The sequence below is a fragment of the Phyllobates terribilis genome, unplaced genomic scaffold (assembly GCF_046119375.1).
Source record: "Phyllobates terribilis strain yellow unplaced genomic scaffold, ASM4611937v1 Scaffold_8__6_contigs__length_399053987, whole genome shotgun sequence".
Lineage (NCBI taxonomy): Eukaryota > Metazoa > Chordata > Amphibia > Anura > Dendrobatidae > Phyllobates > Phyllobates terribilis.
Window position 1 is genome coordinate 152,101,746 of NW_027362768.1, and position 20,462 is coordinate 152,122,207.

General features: G+C 41.9%; 1 protein-coding gene across 4 annotated transcripts in view; it reads left to right on the top strand.

Moving 5' to 3' along the window:
• Nucleotides 1-20,462, top strand: part of SPATA6 (spermatogenesis associated 6) — a 71,271-nt gene that overhangs the window by 22,611 nt on the left and 28,198 nt on the right. For 3 of the 4 annotated variants that reach the window (XR_012247729.1, XM_073643512.1, XM_073643511.1), the window contains one exon: nt 6,988-7,163. The exons of the other annotated variant lie outside the window; for it this stretch is intronic. Coding sequence is in view for 2 of the 3 variants with exons in the window: in XM_073643512.1 (XP_073499613.1) it covers nt 6,988-7,163 (176 nt within the window). In the remaining variant the exon portion in view is untranslated. The remainder of the gene's footprint in view (nt 1-6,987; nt 7,164-20,462) is intronic. 4 annotated transcript variants of the gene reach the window in all.

The window sequence follows — 20,462 nt, forward strand, 5'->3', positions numbered from 1 at the left end:
GAGACTCGTGTTAAATACAAAGGAGCAAATGATAAACATTAATTTTAAAACCAAAAACAATGGGAGGGAAAAATAGATAAGTCTAAAACTTGCTGTGTCACTGGTATTAACACACTTTGTATTAATTTAGTATGGAAACACATTTTGATTTGCCTGTGGAAAATCACAAAAAAGAGATTTTCCTGTGATTCTGTGCCCATGTGACATGAATTTGCAAATGAATGATAACTTCACTGTTTTAAAAAGCCACATGGTAGCCTCTGTTCCTTTGTCACAATGGTGAAGACAAAGAAGCTGTCTGAGGACATCAGAACTGCTGCTATTAGCAAACACAAGACTTCCAAAAGGTATAAGGCCATCTCCAAAGACCTTGGTGTCCCAGTTTCAACAGTTCACAATGTTATTAAGGCATTTGCCAAGCATGGAACCGTCAAGAATCTCCCTGGACGTGGGAAAGAGGAAAATTGACAAGAGATATCTTCAAAGGTTGGTGTGAATGGTGGAAAAAACACCACGTCAAACATCCAGACACCTGGAGGCCAACCTGGAATAGTCTGGGGTCATGGTTTCAACAAGTACTATACGCCGCACACTAAACCAAACAGAGCTTTATAGGCGAAGGTCAAGGAAGAAACCATTGCTGAAGAAAAGACATAATAAGCAACAACTGATCTTTGCCAAATAGTATCTTGACAAACCACAATCCTTCTGTGAAAATGTTCTCTGGACGGATGAAACAAAAATAGATATTTTTGGCAATGCAAAGCAACAGTTTGTTTACAGACGGCGCAAAAAAAGCTTTATAAGAAAAAGAACACCTTACAAACAGTTAAGCATGGTGGAGGATCCATAATGCTGTGGGGTTGCTTTGCTGCGTCTGGTACTGGAGGCCTTGTCCGTATCACGGGAAATCATGAAATCAGAGAATTAAGAATTAGAGCAAAATTTCCTACCCAGTGTAAGAAAACTTGGTTTGAGTCGAAGATCATGGGTCCTTCTGCAAGACAATGACCCAAAGCACACAATCAAAAGTACACAGGAATGGTTGAAAAAGAAAAAAATTACTGTTTTAAAATTGCCTGCAATGAATCGTGACTTCAATCCCATTGAAAATCTTTGGGGTGAGCTGAAATCTGCCATTGGGGAAAAGAATCCTGCAAACATTCAAGAGCTTGAACAAACTGCAAAGGAAGAGTGGGAGAAAATTCCAGCTGAGAAGTGCATGAAGCTCATAGATGGCTACAAGAAATGTTTGGAGGCTGTCAGCAATGCCAAAGGGTGTGCAACCAAGTATTAATTAGGGGTGCCTTTATTGCTGCACATGCTGCTTATTCTGTTTCTTCTTTGAAATTGCAACATGGAAGTTGAAAGCAATGTTTCATTGTTGTATTACTTTGGACCACTGATTTAAAAAATCTTGAGGCTATAACTTTGGTACGTTTCCATTTATTTTTTAAGATATTGTACAGTCTATGAAAAAAATGATGGGGTGCCAATAATGGTGAGCAGATACAGGTTAATGAATCCACCTCACTAGTTGAGCATATAACTGCCCAGGCAGTTTTAATACACTGCACTACATATGTATTGTATTATTTAGGCGATCAAAGGATCATATGTTCACGTGCCCTTGTGGGACTAATAAAACTTGCAAAAAAAAAATGTTGAGTGTAAAATAAAAGTGAAAAAAAAAAAATTGCCAAAAATTAAACATTAAAATTTATAATTTATTTAAAAAAATGCTCTAAAAAGACCACTTGTATTTGGTAGTGATGTCCAGAACGACGCTTAGGATAAATCTATTTCCTCCTTTGTCTCCCACAATGTAATACAAAAAAAGGAAAATAAAGGCAAAATAGCTTTTTCGTTCATCCCACCATGCAAAAAAAATTAAATGAAAAGTTATCAAAAAGTCGCATGTACCAGTAAATGGTGATACCATTAATAACATACGGTGATGGAAAAATGTATTGCGTTAAAATGGTAAGACGAAGACTGTTTTTTTTTCTTTTTAAACAATAAATTTAATAATAATTTATTTACACATAAATAAAACTTTCTACATTTGGTTTTGCCTTAATTCTACTGACTCACAGAATAAAGTTAACACTTTATTTGTGCAGCATAATAATCAACGTTAAAAAAAAAAACACTATATATATATATATATATATATATATATATATATATATATATATATATATATATATATATATATATATATATATATATATATATATATATATATATATAATTATACAATTATACACTGCTCAAAAAAATAAAGGGAACACTTAAACAACAGAATATAACTCCAAGTAAATCAAACTTCTGTGAAATCAAACTGTCCACTTAGGAAGCAACACTGATTAACAATCAATTTCACATGCTGTTGTGCAAATGGAATAGACAATAGATGGAAATTATTGCCAATTATCAAGACACCCTCAATAAAAGAGTGGTTCTGCAGGAGGGGACCACCGACCACATCTCAGTACCAATGCTTTCTGGCTGATGTTTTGGTCACTTTTGAATGTTGGTTGTGCTTTCACACTCATGGTAGCATGAGACGGACTCTACAACCCACAGAAGTTGCTCAGGTAGTGCAGCTCATCCAGGATGGCACATCAATGCGAGCTGTGGCAAGAAGGTTTGCTGTGTCTGTCAGCGTAGTGTCCAGAGGCTGGAGGCGCTACCAGGAGACAGGCCAGTACACAGACCAGTACACCAGGGGACAGGCCAGTACACCAGGAGACGTGGAGGGGGCCGTAGGAGGGCAACAACCCAGCAGCAGGACTGCTATCTCCTCCTTTGCGCAAGGAGGAACAGGAGGAGCACTGCCAGAGGCCTGCAAAATGACCTCCAGCAGGCCACAAATGTGCATGTGTCTGCACAAACGGTTAGAAACAGACTCTGAGGGTGGTATGAGGGCCCGACTTCCACAGATAGGGGTTGTGCTCACAGCCCAACACTGTGCAGGACGCTTGGCATTTGCCTCAGAATACCAGGATTGGCAAAGTCGCCACTGGTGCCCTGTGCTCTTCACTGATGAAAGCAGGTTCACACTGAGCTCATGTGACAGATGTGACAGTCTGGAGACGGCGTGGAGAGCGATCTGCTGCCAGCCTGGCCAGTTTGACAGTGGGTCAGTAATGGTGTGGGGTGGCATTTCTTATGGAGGGCCACACAGCCCTCCATGTGCTCGCCAGAGGTAGCCTGACTGCCATTAGGTACCGAGATGAGATCCTCAGACCCCTTGTGAGACCATATGCTGGTGCGGTTGGCCCTGGGTTCCTCCTAATGCAGGACAATGCCAGACCTCATGTGGCTGGAGTGTGTCAGCAGTTTCTGCAAGATGAAGGCATTGAAGCTATGGACTGGCACGCCCGTTCCCCAGACCTGAATCCGATTGAGCACATCTGGGACATCATGTCTCGCTCCATCCTCCAACGTCACGTTGCACCACAGTCTGTCCAGGAGTTGGTGGATGCTTTAGTCCAGGTCTGGGAGGAGATCCCACAGGAGACCATCCACAACCTCATCAGGAGCATGCCCAGTCGTTGTAGGGAGGTCATACAGGCACGTGGAGGCCACACACAATACTGAGCCTCATTTTGACTTGTTTTAAGGACATTACATCAAAGTTGGATCAGCCTGTAGTGTGTTTTTCCACTTTAATTTTGGGGGTGACTCCAAATCCAGGCCTCCATTGGTTAATGAATTTGATTTCCATTGATGATTTTTGTGTGATTTTGTTGTCAGCACATTCAACTTTGTACAGAACAAAGTATTCAATGAGAATATTTCTTTCATTCTGATCTAGGATGTGTTAGTGTTCCCTTTATTTTTTGATAGATCTATATAATATTACACACACACTGCGCTCTGGCAAAAAAAACAACAAGCTACATGAGCTAATAATAAAATAAAAAATGACACCTGGAATGTAGTGATGACAGGGAGGCTGGAGGTTGGTGCATCCTGGTGGGGTCTAACAAACTAATATTTATTACCTATTCACTGGACTATAGCAATATTATAGGGCAAGTGGTCAAGCTTGTCCTCTGCACATAGATTAGGAAAGCTGATTAAAGCTCGCTAGAATAAAGTAGTGGTGTATCGGACTGGGGAGCCAAGGGCCCACCAGTAACCAACTCTAGAACTCCACTTTTCAACTATTTGCAAATGTGATATTATCCTCAATCACAAATTTATATAACAATGAACTGGGTAGATTGTTAGATGAATAAGATGCTGCCTTTGTCTGTACATAGTGATTCAAGTATATAGGGCCAAGTACTGATCATATAAGAGGTGGTGGGGCCCACCGGAAGATTCTCCGGTTTTCCTGTGGGCCAGTCCAAGACTGGGTGTGAACATTTGTATTCATCTGTTCTCTCCCGGTTCTCCAGTTTCCTCCCAGACTGGGAGGAAAAAACTTACTGAAACGTTAACTTAATCCTACAAAATTATCCTCATGTGCATTTGTCGTTTTTCTGAAATAGGGAATTTAGAGCTCTGCACCTGCATAACACCGTGCACAAGGACCGACGTAAATAGTAGCCCCCCATGGTAACACAGAACCCAGCCTAGATTTCTAGCCATGGTGATGTTTCAGCAGGCAAACCCCATTATTTTAATTTCCAATTTTCTTGTCTTACTGCCTCAAGCCTCACACCGTTAACGATAACCTCATAGAAAGCTTCGCAATATTTTTTTTCCCTTTCCCGCCGTATAATTTACTTTCCTCGGACCGTCCTCGTGATTCATGACTGTTTTATCATAGAGATTTTAATTAAAATTGATTTGTTTGAAGGAAAAAAGCTATATTAACAGCAGGAACTTTTGGGCTCTGCAAGACAGCCCGGGTTGGTCTTTAATTCATCACTCCCTGGATGGCCCAGAGCCGCTGAGCTTCCCAGCAAAACTAAAGGGAGATTGAAATCTACCTTTATTAGCAGCTGAAAACACAGCACGGCTCTGAAATTAAAGGCTGAACGTGTTCGGAATGAACTCCGCGGCAAGAAAACTCCAAGAATAAACAATAAACATAATATCGGCCACTTCCCGACACAGATAACATTTTCTCCCAAGTTGCAAAATGCCAGATATCGATATGCTGATGCCGCTTGATTAATGGGTTTTTTTTTTTTTTTCATCAGCACACAGAAATCTAAATTACTTTCCTTATAATTTCCATCCCTCTTGCTCAGTCACAGCCTAAAGCCCGTGATTTTTTTTTTTTTTTTCAGCTATAGGTATTCACAGGGAGGTGTGATGTGTTGCTACGCCAAAAAGATTCAGGTGGATTTTGATTACGTTTTATGTTCAATTTTTATATATATATATTATTATAATATATAGTGGTCAGCATCAATGAGTACTCCCCCTATTTAAAAGTAACATTTTAATCAATATTTCTCTAAACACAAGGCCAATTTCCAAAATTTTGGCAAGACTGAGTTTCATAGAACATTTTTTTTTAACCCAGAACATGAAAGTAAGGTTAATAATATAATTTTTATTCCAAAATCTTCAATTTTACTCAAATTGATGCAAAAATGAATACACCCCCCAAGTCAAACACTACTACATCTAGTATTTTGTATGACCTACATGTTTTTTAAGGACGGCACCAAGACATCTAGACATGAAATGAGCTAGTTGGTGACATATTACCATATCCATCTTTTTCCATTCTTCAAGAACGACCTCTTTTAGAGCCTGGATGCTGGATGGAGAGTGATGACATTTTGTCTCTTCTGAATAAGTGTTTGGTTGGGTTCAGATCAGGAGACACTTGGCCACTGAATCACTTTCACTCTGTTCGTCTTCAAAAATGTGTTTTGGATCATGATCTTGTTGGAAAAGGGCACAGAATGATGATAGTGGTGATAGCATCTTCTCTTTCAATATTGAGCAGTACATTTATGAATCCATGATGCCATCAATGAAAATTAGCTCCCGGCACCAGCAGCACTCATGTAGCCCCACATAAGGACACGGCCACCACCATGTTTCACTGTAGGCACCATGCATTTTTCTAAATTAATTTTTATATATACACGTGTGAGTGTATATATAGATAATGTATGATTACCAGGGGCTCACCACTGGGGACCCCCACAAGTCCAGAAAATGGTGATCTCAAATTGTCCATTGTGAATGAAGCAGTAGTGCTTATGCAAGACCACCGCTCTCTTTGCATCTGTGGGTCTATAGGAGCTGTAGTGAACCGACATGACCACTGCTAAGTTATATTTAGGGAGAAAGTGGCTGACGACAATTGTAAGTGGACAGACAGCTTTAGATTTCACAAATGCATAATTTCCGTATGCCATTTTCTGGATTTAGCTTAGTTGTGTCCGTTTTTTATTTTTGCACTTGCCAAATTACTTCTGGAGGAAAATGGGGGGGGGGGGGGGATGAATGGAGACTACACATTTTTTTCCACATTGTTTTGCTAGTTGTTAGTGTAGAAACCATACTGTTAAAGTGAATCCAAGAAGCACAAAATCTTTAACGTGTCCTATGTATGCGTGATAGGGTATGTGCACGCAACAGCTTCTTCAGGTGGCTTCCACCTGCTACCCCCCCTGACAAAAGTTCTAAAAAAAAAAAGGCCAAAAAGAATGCACATGTGCGCAGCAACGTCAAAACAACATTGCTGTGCACATGCTCTGTGTTTTATAACTACTTTATAACCATCTCGAGCTTCGAAAGCCATGAAGTGGCTAAAAGAAATGACCTGACGATTCTTCAGACAGCTGCCACTGTCTTAAATATGAAATTAGAGTAAAAAGGCGGTGGCAAAGCCGACCTAAATGGCTTCCCAGAAGACACTGCAGGAAAAACACCGCCCTTAAACATTAGACTGTTGGCTTTTCCTGCCAATGCTGTCATATTTGGCTGACTTATCTATGAGGGCCCTTCCTGTAGATCTTTCTTTAAAACTCCTTCTCACCTCTTTCCTACTTACATTGATAGGACTCCAAGAAGATGCACATCAATGACCTTCAGACGTCCTTGGACGATATAAACGACAAAAGGCTTCGAGAGTCCCCGTGGCACAGAACGCCATCACTTCTGTCTCGCTCCGCTCCGCCATCAATCCTAAGACACCCACCCAGTCCTGTCCTGAACAGATCGTCCCTTAGAGAGAGGTAACCATCATGTCTCAATGTATTTGCTGAGTTCATATTTGTACAACAGGGAATATTCGCTCAATTATTATAATACTTTATTTGCAAAATTGCATTTAATGTCTGACACAGGCCCCCGATACGCTGCGTTCAAATGTATCTCAAGGTGTTGTTTTTATGTAATCTCTCCATCTCGGAGAGCGCCGTCCCATCTACATCTGCGTGAAGGCAGTCAGCAGAATCGCTGCCTAATTGTTCAGTATACAAAGTTGCTGAGCGCTTAGATTTTCTGAAAGAAAAGATTTGTATCTCCATCTTTTCATGGTAGATGTCACCCTCTGTCAGTCATAGCCAGAAGCAAAGAAGAGGCAGAGAGGCGTGGGGAGCCTGCCATTCTGCTACAGGAGAAACTTGTCCCTCGACCTCAAAAACAGTCAAATTTCCTTTTAAAAAAGAAAAACTTCTTCTCTTGCTTTTCGACCTGTGTGTTCATACCCGGAGACATAGACACGAATAGCTCTGTTGTGCAATTCTGCTACTACTTTACATAAGGCATACAATTTTATGTTTGTGTGGTTGCAGGAAATCTGTGTATGTATGTGATATATATATTAATATATTATATTATAATATATTCAGATTTCCTGCAAAATATACACTGCTCAAAAAAATAAAGGGAACACTCAAATAACACATCCTAGATCTGAATGAATGAAATATTCTCAATGAATACTTTGTTCTGTACAAAGTTGAATGTGCTGACAACAAAATCACACAAAAATCATCAATGGAAATCACATTTATTAACCAATGGAGTCCTGGAATTGGAGTCACCCCCAAAATTAAAGTGGAGAAACACACTACAGACTGATCCAACTTTGATGTAATGTCCTTAAAACAAGTCAAAATGAGGCTCAGTATTGTGTGTGGCCTCCACGTGCCTGTATGACCTCCCTACAACGCCTGGGCATGCTCCTGATGAGGTTACGGATGGTCTCCTGTGGGATCTCCTCCCAGACCTGGACTAAAGCATCCGCCAACTCCTGGACAGTCTGTGGTGCAACGTGACGTTGGTGGATGGAGCGAGACATGATGTCCCAGATGTGCTCAATCGGATTCAGGTCTGGGAAACGGGCGGGCCAGTCCATAGCTTCAATGCCTTCATCTTGCGGGAACTGCTGACACACTCCAGCCACATGAGGTCTGGCATTGTCCTGAATTAGGAGGAACCCAGGGCCAACCGCACCAGCATATGGTCTCACAAGGGGTCTGAGGAATCTCATCTCGGTACCTAATGGCAGTCAGGCTACCTCTGGCGAGCACATGGAGGGCTGTGCGGCCCTCCAAAGAAATGACTGACCCACTGCCAAACTGGTCATGCTGAGGGATGTTGCAGGCAGCAGATCGCTCTCCACGGCGTTTCCAGACTCTGTCACGTCTGTCACATGTGCTCAGTGTGAACCTGCTCTCATCTGTGAAGAGCACAGGGCGCCAGTGGCGACTTTGCCATTCCTGGTGTTCTGTGGCAAACGCCAAGCGTCCTGCACGGTCTTGGACTGTGAGCACAACCCCCATCTGTGGATGTCGGGCCCTCATACCACCCTCATGGAGTCGGTTTCTAACCGTTTGTGCAGACACATGCACATTTGTGGCCTGCTGGAGGTCATTTTGCAGGGCTCTGGCAGTGCTCCTCCTGTTCCTCCTTGCTCAAAGGAGGAGGTAACGGTCCTGCTGCTGGATTGTTGCCCTCCTATGGCTCCCTCCACATCTCCTGGTATCTGCTCCATGCTCTGGACACTACGCTGACAGACACAGCTACCCTTCTTGCCACAGCTCGCACTGATGTGCCATCCTGGATGAACTGCACTACCTGAGCAACTTCTGTGGGTTGTACTGTAGACACTGCCTCATGCTGCTGTACCTCTAGGGGTGAGAGCAATGGCAAAATGAAAAAGTGACCAAAACAACAGCCAAAAAGGATGAGAACAGAGAAATGGTCTGTGGTCACCAACCGAGAACCACTCCTTTATAGGGGGTATCTTGCTAATTGCCTATCATTTCTACCAGTTGTCTGTTCCATTTGCACAACAGCAGGAGAAATTGATTCACAATCAGTGTTGCTTCATAACTGGACAGGTAGATTTCACAGAAGTGTTATTGACTTGGAGTTACATTGTGTTGTTTAAGTGTTCCCTTTATTTTTTTGAGCAGTGTATATACACACGTATATTTATTTATTTTACATGCTATGGAATGTGAAAAGGATGATAGTTTTTGTTATATATTTATAACTCCTATATTATATAGTCATTACAGAGTGATCTATTTCAAGTGTTTATTTCTGTTAATGTTGATGATTATGGCTTACAGCCAATGAAAAATAAAGCAAAAAAAGGATCAGCAATTCTAATGGTGTGAACACATTCCTGCTGCAAATCTATAATATAACCGGGGATGTGTCTCTGTCCGAAGCCTCGATAAACTGAGCATGCTCAGTGTGGCGCCATGACGACAAGATGTCCAGGACAAGAGAGAGAGCAAGAGAGAGACACATTCTTGAGTACACCCCGGTATTATCAGTACATTATATATACAGCGCTCAGCAAAAGTGAGTACACCCTCTGTATTATCAGTACATTATATATACAGTGCTCAGCAAAAGTGAGTACACCCCGGTATTATCAGTACATTATATATACAGCGCTCAGCAAAAGTGAGTACACCCCGGTATTATCAGTACATTATATATACAGTGCTCAGCAAAAGTGAGTACACCCTCTGTATTATCAGTACATTATATATACAGTGCTCAGTATAAGTGAGTACACCCTCTGTATTATCAGTACATTATATATACAGTGCTCAGCAAAAGTGAGTACACCCCGGTATTATCAGTACATTATATATACAGTGCTCAGCAAAAGTGAGTACACCCCGGTATTATCAGTACATTATATATACAGCGCTCAGCAAAAGTGAGTACACCCCGGTATTATCAGTACATTATATATACAGCGCTCAGCAAAAGTGAGTACACTCCCTGTATTATCAGTACATTATATATACAGTGCTCAGCAAAAGTGAGTACACCCTCTGTATTATCAGTACATTATATATACAGTGCTCAGCAAAAGTGAGTACACCCCGGTATTATCAGTACATTATATATACAGCGCTCAGCAAAAGTGAGTACACCCCGGTATTATCAGTACATTATATATACAGCGCTCAGCAAAAGTGAGTACACCCCGGTATTATCAGTACATTATATATACAGTGCTCAGCAAAAGTGAGTACACCCCTGTATTATCAGTACATTATATATACAGCGCTCAGCAAAAGTGAGTACACCCCTGTATTATCAGTACATTATATATACAGCGCTCAGCAAAAGTGAGTACACCCCGGTATTATCAGTACATTATATATACAGTGCTCAGCATAAGTGAGTACACCCCTGTATTATCAGTACATTATATATACAGCGCTCAGCAAAAGTGAGTACACCCCTGTATTATCAGTACATTATATATACAGTGCTCAGCATAAGTGAGTACACCCCCTGTATTACCAGTACATTATATATACCGTGCTCAGCATAAGTGAGTACACCCCTGTATTATCAGTACATTATATATACAGCGCTCAGCAAAAGTGAGTACACTCCCTGTATTATCAGTACATTATATATACAGTGCTCAGCAAAAGTGAGTACACCCCCTGTATTATCAGTACATTATATATACAGCGCTCAGCAAAAGTGAGTACACCCCCTGTATTATCAGTACATTATATATACAGCGCTCAGCAAAAGTGAGTACACCCCTGTATTATCAGTACGTTATACATACAACGCTCAGCATAAGTGAGTACACCCTCTGTATTATCAGTACATTATATATACAGCGCTCAGCAAAAGTGAGTACACCCCTGTATTATCAGTACATTATATATACAGCGCTCAGCAAAAGTGAGTACACCCCTGTATTATCAGTACATTATATATACAGCGCTCAGCAAAAGTGAGTACACCCCTGTATTATCAGTACGTTATACATACAACGCTCAGCATAAGTGAGTACACCCTCTGTATTATCAGTACATTATATATACAGCGCTCAGCAAAAGTGAGTACACCCTCTGTATTATCAGTACATTATATATACAGCGCTCAGCAAAAGTGAGTACACCCCTGTATTATCAGTACGTTATACATACAACGCTCAGCATAAGTGAGTACACCCTCTGTATTATCAGTACATTATATATACAGCGCTCAGCAAAAGTGAGTACACCCTCTGTATTATCAGTACATTATATATACAGCGCTCAGCAAAAGTGAGTACACCCCTGTATTATCAGTACGTTATACATACAACGCTCAGCATAAGTGAGTACACCCCCCTGTATTATCAGTACATTATATATACAGCGTTCAGCAAAAGTGAGTACACCCTCTGTATTCTCAGTACGTTATACATACAACGCTCAGCATAAGTGAGTACACCCCCCTGTATTATCAGTACATTATATACAGCTTTCAGCGTAAGTGAGTACACCCCCTGTATTCTCAGTACATCTTATATATGCTGGCCGGGATGGGTGGCGCCTGCGCAGTGAGGCACCGGAGTCGGCACGTGTGCATACCACACTGCGGCGCCATTTTATTGAAGACACTGTTTATGCAAATTCGCAGACATCTTTAAACCAAATGGCGCAGGATAATTTAATAAAATTAAAAATGTACCAATAAAAATGCTCGCCACCCGGGCGTAGAACGGGTTCAATAGCTAGTACTCTATAATGGAAAAGCAGCGGCAATATATTGTTAGAGGTCAAAATACATGAATACATAGGAAATATTGAATCTAGACTGATTTGTCACTTAATGAAATATACTTACAAAATGAAGTTTTTTTTGCACATAATTTGGCCAATTCATGTGTTCCCATCAACCACGACAAGGTAACCTCCGTCTGATGGATAACTACGCTACGCTACCACTGGATATGCCACTCTTGGGCTGTAAGCCTGTATTGGCAATATGTCTCTGCTTGGGCTATAAACCTACAATGTATGGGCTGGTAGAGCTAGTTAAAACCACCTGTGAATGATTGGAAGGAATTAATGGGAGGGACGCATGGTCAGAAAAAAGGCTGTCAAACCTCAATGTTAAGTAAAGCAAAAAACTGACCAGCAATTCTAATGGTGTGAACACATACCTGCTGCAAATTACTGCAAATACTATATAGTGGTAGAGTAGTCTAGATTCAATATTTCCTATGTATTCATGTATTTTGACCTCTAACACAATATATTGCTGCTGCTTTTCCTTTTTATATAGTATTTACAGCCAATGAAAACACAAGTCATTATCTCAGTAAATTAGAATACCTTATAACAGCTTGAAAAATGTTTTTAAAATCCGAAATGTTGTCCTACTGAAATGTCTGTTCAGTAAATGCCCTCAATACTTGGCCGGGGCTCCTTTTGCATCAATTACTGCATCAATGCGGCGTGGCATGGAGGCGATCAGCCTGTGGCACTGCTGAGGTGTTATGGAAGCCCAGGTTGCTTTGATAGCAGCCTTCAGCTCGTCTGCATTGTTGGGTCTGGTGTCTCATCTTCCTCTTGACAATACCCCATAGATTCTCTATAATAGATTCTCTATGGGGTTAAGGTCAGGAGAGTTTGCTGCCAATCAAGCACAGTGATCCTGTTGTGTGTAAACCAGGTATTGGTACTTTTGTCAGTGCGGACAGGGGCCAAGTCCTGCTGGAGAATGACATTTCCTTCTCCAAAAAGCTTGTCGGCAGAGGGAAGCATGAAGAGCTCTAATATTTCCTGGTAGACGGCTGCTCTGACTTTGGTCTTGATAAAACACAGTGGACCTACACCAGCAGATGACATGGCTCCCCAAACCATCACTGATTGTGGACACTTCACACTAGACCTCAAGCAGCTTGGATTGTGGCCTCTCCACTCTTCCTCCAGACTCTGGGACCTTGATTTCCAAATGAAAATTGGAACTCTGGGACCTTGTGGAGTGTGTCAATGACTGCCTTCTGGACATCTGTCAAGTCAGCAGTCTTCCCCATGATTGTGGAGCCTACTGAAACAGACTAAGGGACCCTTTTAAACCCTTAGGAAGCCTTTGCAGGTGTTTTTTGTTAATTATTCTAATTTACTGAGATAATGACTTTTGTGTTTTCACTGGCTGTAAGCCATAATCATCAACATTAACAGAAATAAACACTGGAAATAGATCTCTCTGTCTGTAATGACTCTATATAATATGAGTTTCACTTATTGTATTGAAGAACTGAAATAAATAAACTTTTTGATGATATTCTAATTTAGTGAGAAGCACATGTATAAAAGAGTCATGTTGAGCGTTTTTGTCATTTTTGATAACATTTTTTTTGCACTTTTTCTAGTCTTTCTATGGGATTTGAACCTGCAATATTTCTGTATAGTTTTTTTAAAGGGGTGTACGCGTCCACTATAGAATTAAAAATCGTTCTTAAGGACAGAGCTAAATTGCAAATTTTATAATTTTACACATTGAAAAACATGAGGCTTTAACCCCTTAATAACATTTGACGTACTAATACGCGTCTGTGCCCTGGGACTTAAGAGCCAGACCCGTATTAGTACGTCATGGCGATCGCGCGCGCACACAGGCTGTGCGGGCGCGATCGCCGCCGGGTGTCAGCTGATAGTACCGGGTGTCAGCTGTGACAATGTGCAGGGAGCGGTCCTGCACCGCTCCCAGCACATTAACCCCCGCTATGCTGCGATCGAAATCGATCGCGGCATTGCGGGGGCAAGTGGAGGTGATCGGCGATACTCACCTCCTCTTCCGGCTTCCAGCGCAGACTGCAGCGGCTTCCCGGGTGTTGCCATGACGACCCGATGTCGTCATGACAACATCCGGGTCACCAGAGAGCAGGAAGATTGCTTGGACATGCGCAGTGTATCTCCAAGCAATCTTAACACTGTGCACTTCTGACAGCCTGCATGGCATAGGGATGGTGCTCCATTCCTATGCCATGCAGGCGATCAGAAAAAAAAAAGTGAAAGTCCCAGAGTGGGACAAAGTAATAAGGTGTACAAACTGTCTGAAAGTGGAAAAAAAAAAAAAAAAAAAATGTGCAAAAATATTATAAAAAAATAAAAAAAATAATACACCAAAAATAAAAATATAATGTACCCATCAATAAATATTATTATAAAAAAAATAAAAAAAAAACAATAAAAGTACACATATTTGGTATCGCCGCGTCCGGAACAGCCTGACCTATAAAACTGTCCCACTAGTTAACCCCTTCAGTGAACACGGTAAAAAAAAAAAAAAAAAAACGCAGCAAAAAACAATGCTTTATCACCATACCGCCAAACAAAAAGTGGAATAACACGCGATCAAAAAGACGCATATAAATAAAAATGATACCGCTGAAAACGTCATCTCGTCCCACAAAAAACAAGCCGCCATACAGCTCCATCAGCCGAAAAATAAAAAAGTTTCAGCTCTCAGAATAAAGCGATGCTAAAAAATATTTTTTTCTATAAAATAGCTTTTATTGTGTATAAGCGCCAAAACATAGAAAAATTATACAAATGTGGTACCGCTGTAAACGTACTGACCCGAAGAATAAAGCTACCTCATCAATTTTACCACACGCGGAACAGAATAAAAAAAAAAAAAAAAAACAATTCCTGAATTGTTGGTTTTTGTTTATTCTGCCTCCCAAAAATCGGAATAGAAAGCGATCAAAAAATGTCACGTGCCTGAAAATGGCACCAATAACAACGTCAAGTCATCCCGCAAAAAACGAGCTGTCACATGACTGTCTGCCAAAATCTGGAAAAATTATAGCTCTCAAAATATGGCGATGCAAAAACTAGATTTTACAAAAAATGCGTCTTTTAGTGTGTGACAGCTGTCAGTCATAAAAACCCCATATGATTCTGGCATTGCTGTAATCACATCAACCCGAAGAATAAAGTCGTCTAATCACTTATACCGCACAAGGAACGGCGTCAAAAATAAACTCTTGGGTTAGGATTGGGCTAGGGTTAGGGCTGGGTTTGGGGCTAGGGTTGTGCTGGGGCTAGGGTTGTGCTGGGGCTAGGGTTGTGCTGGGGCTAGGGTTGTGCTGGGGCTAGGGCTGGGGTTGGGATTTTTTTCAAAAGTAAGAAAAAAAGATGACGATATGGTGACTAGTGTTGAGAGCAAGTGCTCACTACTTGAGTTTGCATCGGGTGCTCTGGTATGCATTGAGTATCGTGGGTATTTGAGTGACATGCTCGAGTCTCTGCCCCATATGCTTCGCGGCCAAAAAACTTTACGGGGATTGCCTGCCATGCACGAGCGATCCCCGCATGTTTTTTTTTGGGTGCCTAATAACCGTGAAACATGCGGAGCAGGGACTCGAGCATGTCACTCAAGCACACGCTGTACATGGTGCATACCTGAGTACCCGATGCAAACTCAAGTAGCGAGCACTTGCGCTCAAGAATAATGACAACTTATTCAATATGATGACCTAATGTAAACAAATTCTGTGCCGTACCTCTGGGTTCAAAATGTTCACTATACACCTTAATAAAATCCTTGAGGGGTATAGTTTCCAAAATGGGGACACTTGTGGGGGAGCTCCACTGTTTAGGCACATCACGGGCTCTCCAAACGCGACATGGTGTCCGCTAACAAATTGAATGGAAAATCGGCTCAAATTGTTAGCGGACGCCATGTTGCGTTTGGAGAGCCCCTGTGTGCCCAAACATTGGAGCTCCCCCACAAGTGACCCCATTTTGGAAACTAGACCCCCCAAGGCACCTATCTAGATGCATAGTAAGCACTTGGAACCCCCAGGTGCTTCACAAATTGATTCGTAAAAATGAAAAAGTGAAAAAAAAAACACTTTTTCATTTTTATGAATCAATTTGTGAAGCACCTGGGGTTCCAAGTGCTCACTATGCATCTAGAAAGGTGCCTTGGGGGGTCTAGTTTCCAAAATGGGGTCACTTGTGGGGGAGCTCCAATGTTTGGGCACACAGGGACTCTCTAAATGCAACACGGTATCCGCTAACAAATTGAATGGAAAATCGGCTCAAATTGTTAGCGGACACCACATTGCGTTTGGAGAGCCCCTCTGTGCCCAAACTTTGGAGCTCCCCCACAAGTGACCCCATTTTGGAAACTAGACCCCCCAAGGCACCTATCTAGATGCATAGTAAGCACTTGGAACCCCCAGGTGCTTCACAAATTGATTCATAAAAATGAAAAAGTGTTTTTTTTTTCACTTTTTCATTTTTACGAATCAATTTGTGAAGCACCTGGGGGTTCCAAGTGCTCACTATGCATCTAGAAAGGTGCCTTGGGGGATCTAGTTTCCAAAATGGGGTCACTTGTGGGGGAGCTCCAAAGTTTGGGCACACAGGGGCTCTCCAAACAGAACATGGTGTCCGCTAATTATTCAAGCAAATTTTACAATCAAAAAGTCAAATGGCGCTCCTTCCCTTCCGAGCCCTGCCGTGCGCCCAAACAGTGTTTCTTCCCCAAATATTGGGTATCTGCGTGCCCAGGGGAAATTGCACAACAAATTTTGGGGTCCATTTTTTCTTGTTACCCCTGTGAAAATAAAAAAAAATGTGTCTAAAGTAACATTTTTGTGAAAAAAGTTAAATGTTAATTTTTTTCTTCCACATTCAAAAAATTCCTGTAAAGCACCTGAAGGGTTAATAAAGTTCTTGAATGTGGTTTTGAGCACCTTGAGGGGTGCAGTTTTTAGAATGGTGTCACTTTTGGGTATTTTCTGTCATAAAGACCTCTCAAAGTGACTTCAAATGTGATGTGGTCCCTAAAAAATGGTTTTATAAATTTTGTTGGAAAAATGAGAAATCGCTGGTCAACTTTTAACCCTTATAGCTCCCTAACAAAAAAAAAAATTTTGGTTCCAAAATTGTGCTGATGTAAAGTAGACATGTGGGAAATGTTATTTATTAACTCTTTTGTGTGACATATCGCTCTGATTTCAGGGCTTAAAAATTCAAATTTTGAAAATTTCAAAATTTTCGCCAAATTTCCGTTTTTTTCACAAATAAACGCAAGTGATATCGAAGAAATTTTTCCACAATCATGAAGTACAATATGTCACGAAAAAACAATCTCAGAATCAGGGGGATCCGTTGAAGCGTTCCAGAGTAATTACCTCATAAAGTGACAGTGGTCAGAATTGTAAAAATTGGCCCGGTCATTAACGTGCAAACCACCCGCGGGGCTTAAGGGGTTAAGCAATCTCCATGCTTCTAGAAGCAAGAGGATGGTAGATACAAGGGCCGTCAGCAGGTCTCCTGCCAGTATGACAGCCCCCTCCACATTATGGAGTGTGGCAACTGTGTGGTAGAAGCCCCCCACACCATTTGACCAATAAGATGTTGCAATTATTGACTGTGGCATCTAAGGTGTTAAATTGCTAAGATAGCAGATGGCTTCTACTGCTGCATTTACAGTTGGGTGTTCTGACGCTGGACTTACAGGAACCTGATCAACTGCTCGATAGACGCAAAGCTGACAGCCGCCATGTGTATCGTTATACAGCTGAGCTATTGGGCAGTGATTCTGCTGACTGTCGTCTACAGCGCTCCCTCTCCCTTTTTTCTCCTTCTCTCCTTTTTTTTTTCTTTCCGCTCCTCTTTTTTTTTTCTTTCCGCTCCTTTTTTTTCTTTCTTTCCGCTCTCCTCTTCCCCTCGAAGCCATTTTCAAATCGCTGTGGAAGTTCACAGGGGGCGTATGAGTGCGCTTGGAATAAGCGGTTCAGCTGCACGGACACGCCCCCGGTGCACTTCCAGCCTCATTTACATATTGCTTCTACCTTAGTTTTCTCATGACTGGTGCATCGGATCAATACAAAAAAGGTATTATTTTTATTGGGAGACAGGCGCCTATACCACTGCTTCCATATGTAATAACGTGCTGACAGGTCGTCTTTAATCTACACAAATAATCTGCATTTATATTATTTTTTTTTAATCCACTGGCTAAAATTTACACACAAATCCTCTGCTTTTTTTTGCCCCCGCTATTAATTCCCTGTATTATTTCCCCCGCTCGCTCTGATCTATGCCTCACTATCCTGTCATACTTTTCCTCACTTAAGCTGCCAAGACATATCTGGATGTCAAAAAAAAAAATGACTTTCAGTTCATCCAGCTGCACAGAGCTATAAAAATTCAAATGCCGGAGTCTGAAGTCAGATCGCTCCTTCCAGCGTGTGGGATGCTGTTAAACAAACAACGTTCCCTGCGAGCCAAGCTTTCCTGCTGGAATTATAGACGCAAGAAACAAGAAGTCACGGTTTTATTTCTTTCCCTTAGGAGCCAAAAATATACTTGTATAGTCCTTGTAAAACTCAGACAGCAGCCCGTCTAATTGGTAACTCCTTTCTATTACTCTGGTGCATCTATAATAAAGCTGCTTTGCAAATAGACCTAATTAAGTAGTAAAAAAAAATTCATATGTTTTGTGTCTTCAGCTCCTATGCAGACTTATGCGTTTGCAAGGTAACTCCATGCGTAGTCGGATCCTGCAGTCATCCCTCCTCCCTCTTGAATGGGACTAAGCAGCAATGAGTTGCGGCACTTGAGACAGCCGCTACAAAATGTTAGGAGCTGTGCCTGGTATTTAATGGCAGCGCTCACTGGATGCCACCATACCTTAATAGATTGGATCTGTGGGGGTTCTAGCAGTCCTAATCTCATTTTGGTAGGCTATCCTAAAGGCTACTGAAAAGGTGCCAGTCTCTGCTTCCTAGCTTTATAGCCTTCAGCACATATACGCACATTTTGAAAGTGAAAAATGACCGCTGCAGCCAAACACCAGATGCAGCAGTGATCTCAGTGCAATGTCTTCTGCAGCTGACAATTGGGTGCAACAGTCACATGTTCGTGTCTGAACATCTGCTCTGAAGGTCAGGGTGCAGATTCAGAGAACAGCGGAGAGAGGGACCCATGAAGTGGTGGCATGGGCGTGGTGGACTGACAGCACGGGAGTGGTGGAGGGTCGCTGAGCGCGGGAGTGGTGGAGTGTCTGTAAGGTGCAATCATCCTAATAAAAAAAAATTACAACCAAGAGGTAATACACTATACCACTAGGGTGCGGGATCCTACATTTTTATGATAATGCAGCTGATAGTTGGAGCTTCACTTTAGGAGTTATTTTGCCAACGTTCCCAATATACTATCCGAAGGCCCTCCTGAACTTCCCTCTCCTTGACATGGGGATTTTCTTTGTTTTTACTGCTGACATTTTCTCAGTGCTTCATCTTTGTGCACAAGTGAATTTACTACTTCAAATCCAACTTGAAAACTTGTCAAAATCCTGTTTAAGCATACGTATCCTGTAGAAAAGCATGGTCTTGCTGCCCTCATGCCCAACAGCAAGTAAAATCTGTATTTGGTGTATATAACACTCTGTGTCCAGGAGCAGTCTCGATTCTCATGCTCTGTAACTTCCCATACACTTTTTTTTTTACTTGGAGGTTCCTCTTCATTATCGTTCTGCCAGCACTACAGTAGCCTGAACTTCCTTTCCATTACTTCCCAGCATGCATTGCTCTTATCATTGTCCAATGATTTGCCTGTACTGAACTGAAGTCCTAGTCCTGCCTCTTTGTTATGCCTGTGTGCAGCTTGACAGACAGGAGAGCAAGAGCTGAAAGGCCAAGACCTACCCCCACTTCTGTAATTCGTCTCTGTGTCTCTACCGCTAAAGACTGATTACACTTGACAACAGGCAGCATCCAGCAGAGTAGCCAGAAGAGCCACACCTAGTGGTCGGCACTTAGGAGTAATTTTTAAAAAAATTTTTTTTTTTTTTTTTTTTTTTTTTAAGAGGTGGAGCAGTTGTTTTAGATTCCTGAGTATCACAACTAGTTGCGGTAAAGTTGCAGATGATCATGAGAGTTACACATCCTTAAAGAAGGTATCCTTTATTTGGACAACCCCTTCTTATGTAGTGCATTCCCCAATGTAAAAGAAAAACACCTTATACTTGTCTTCCATGCCAGCATCATACCAGTAATTTTGGCGCCGAGGCTCGCATGAGTTTGGCTACAGGGCTCGTGTGGCATTACAATCAGCCAATATTGGGCTACTGCGCTCCCACTTCCTTCAGATGAACCTCAGACATCAAAAGTGTAGCGTCGGCGTCCCTGCCCTCTGCTAGGCAGGGACGCTGTTCCCCTCACCTCTCCGCTCCGGGTCCGGCGTCTTCCTCCCGCTCTGCTGGCAGCGCGCGCTCCTTCCCGGCCACGG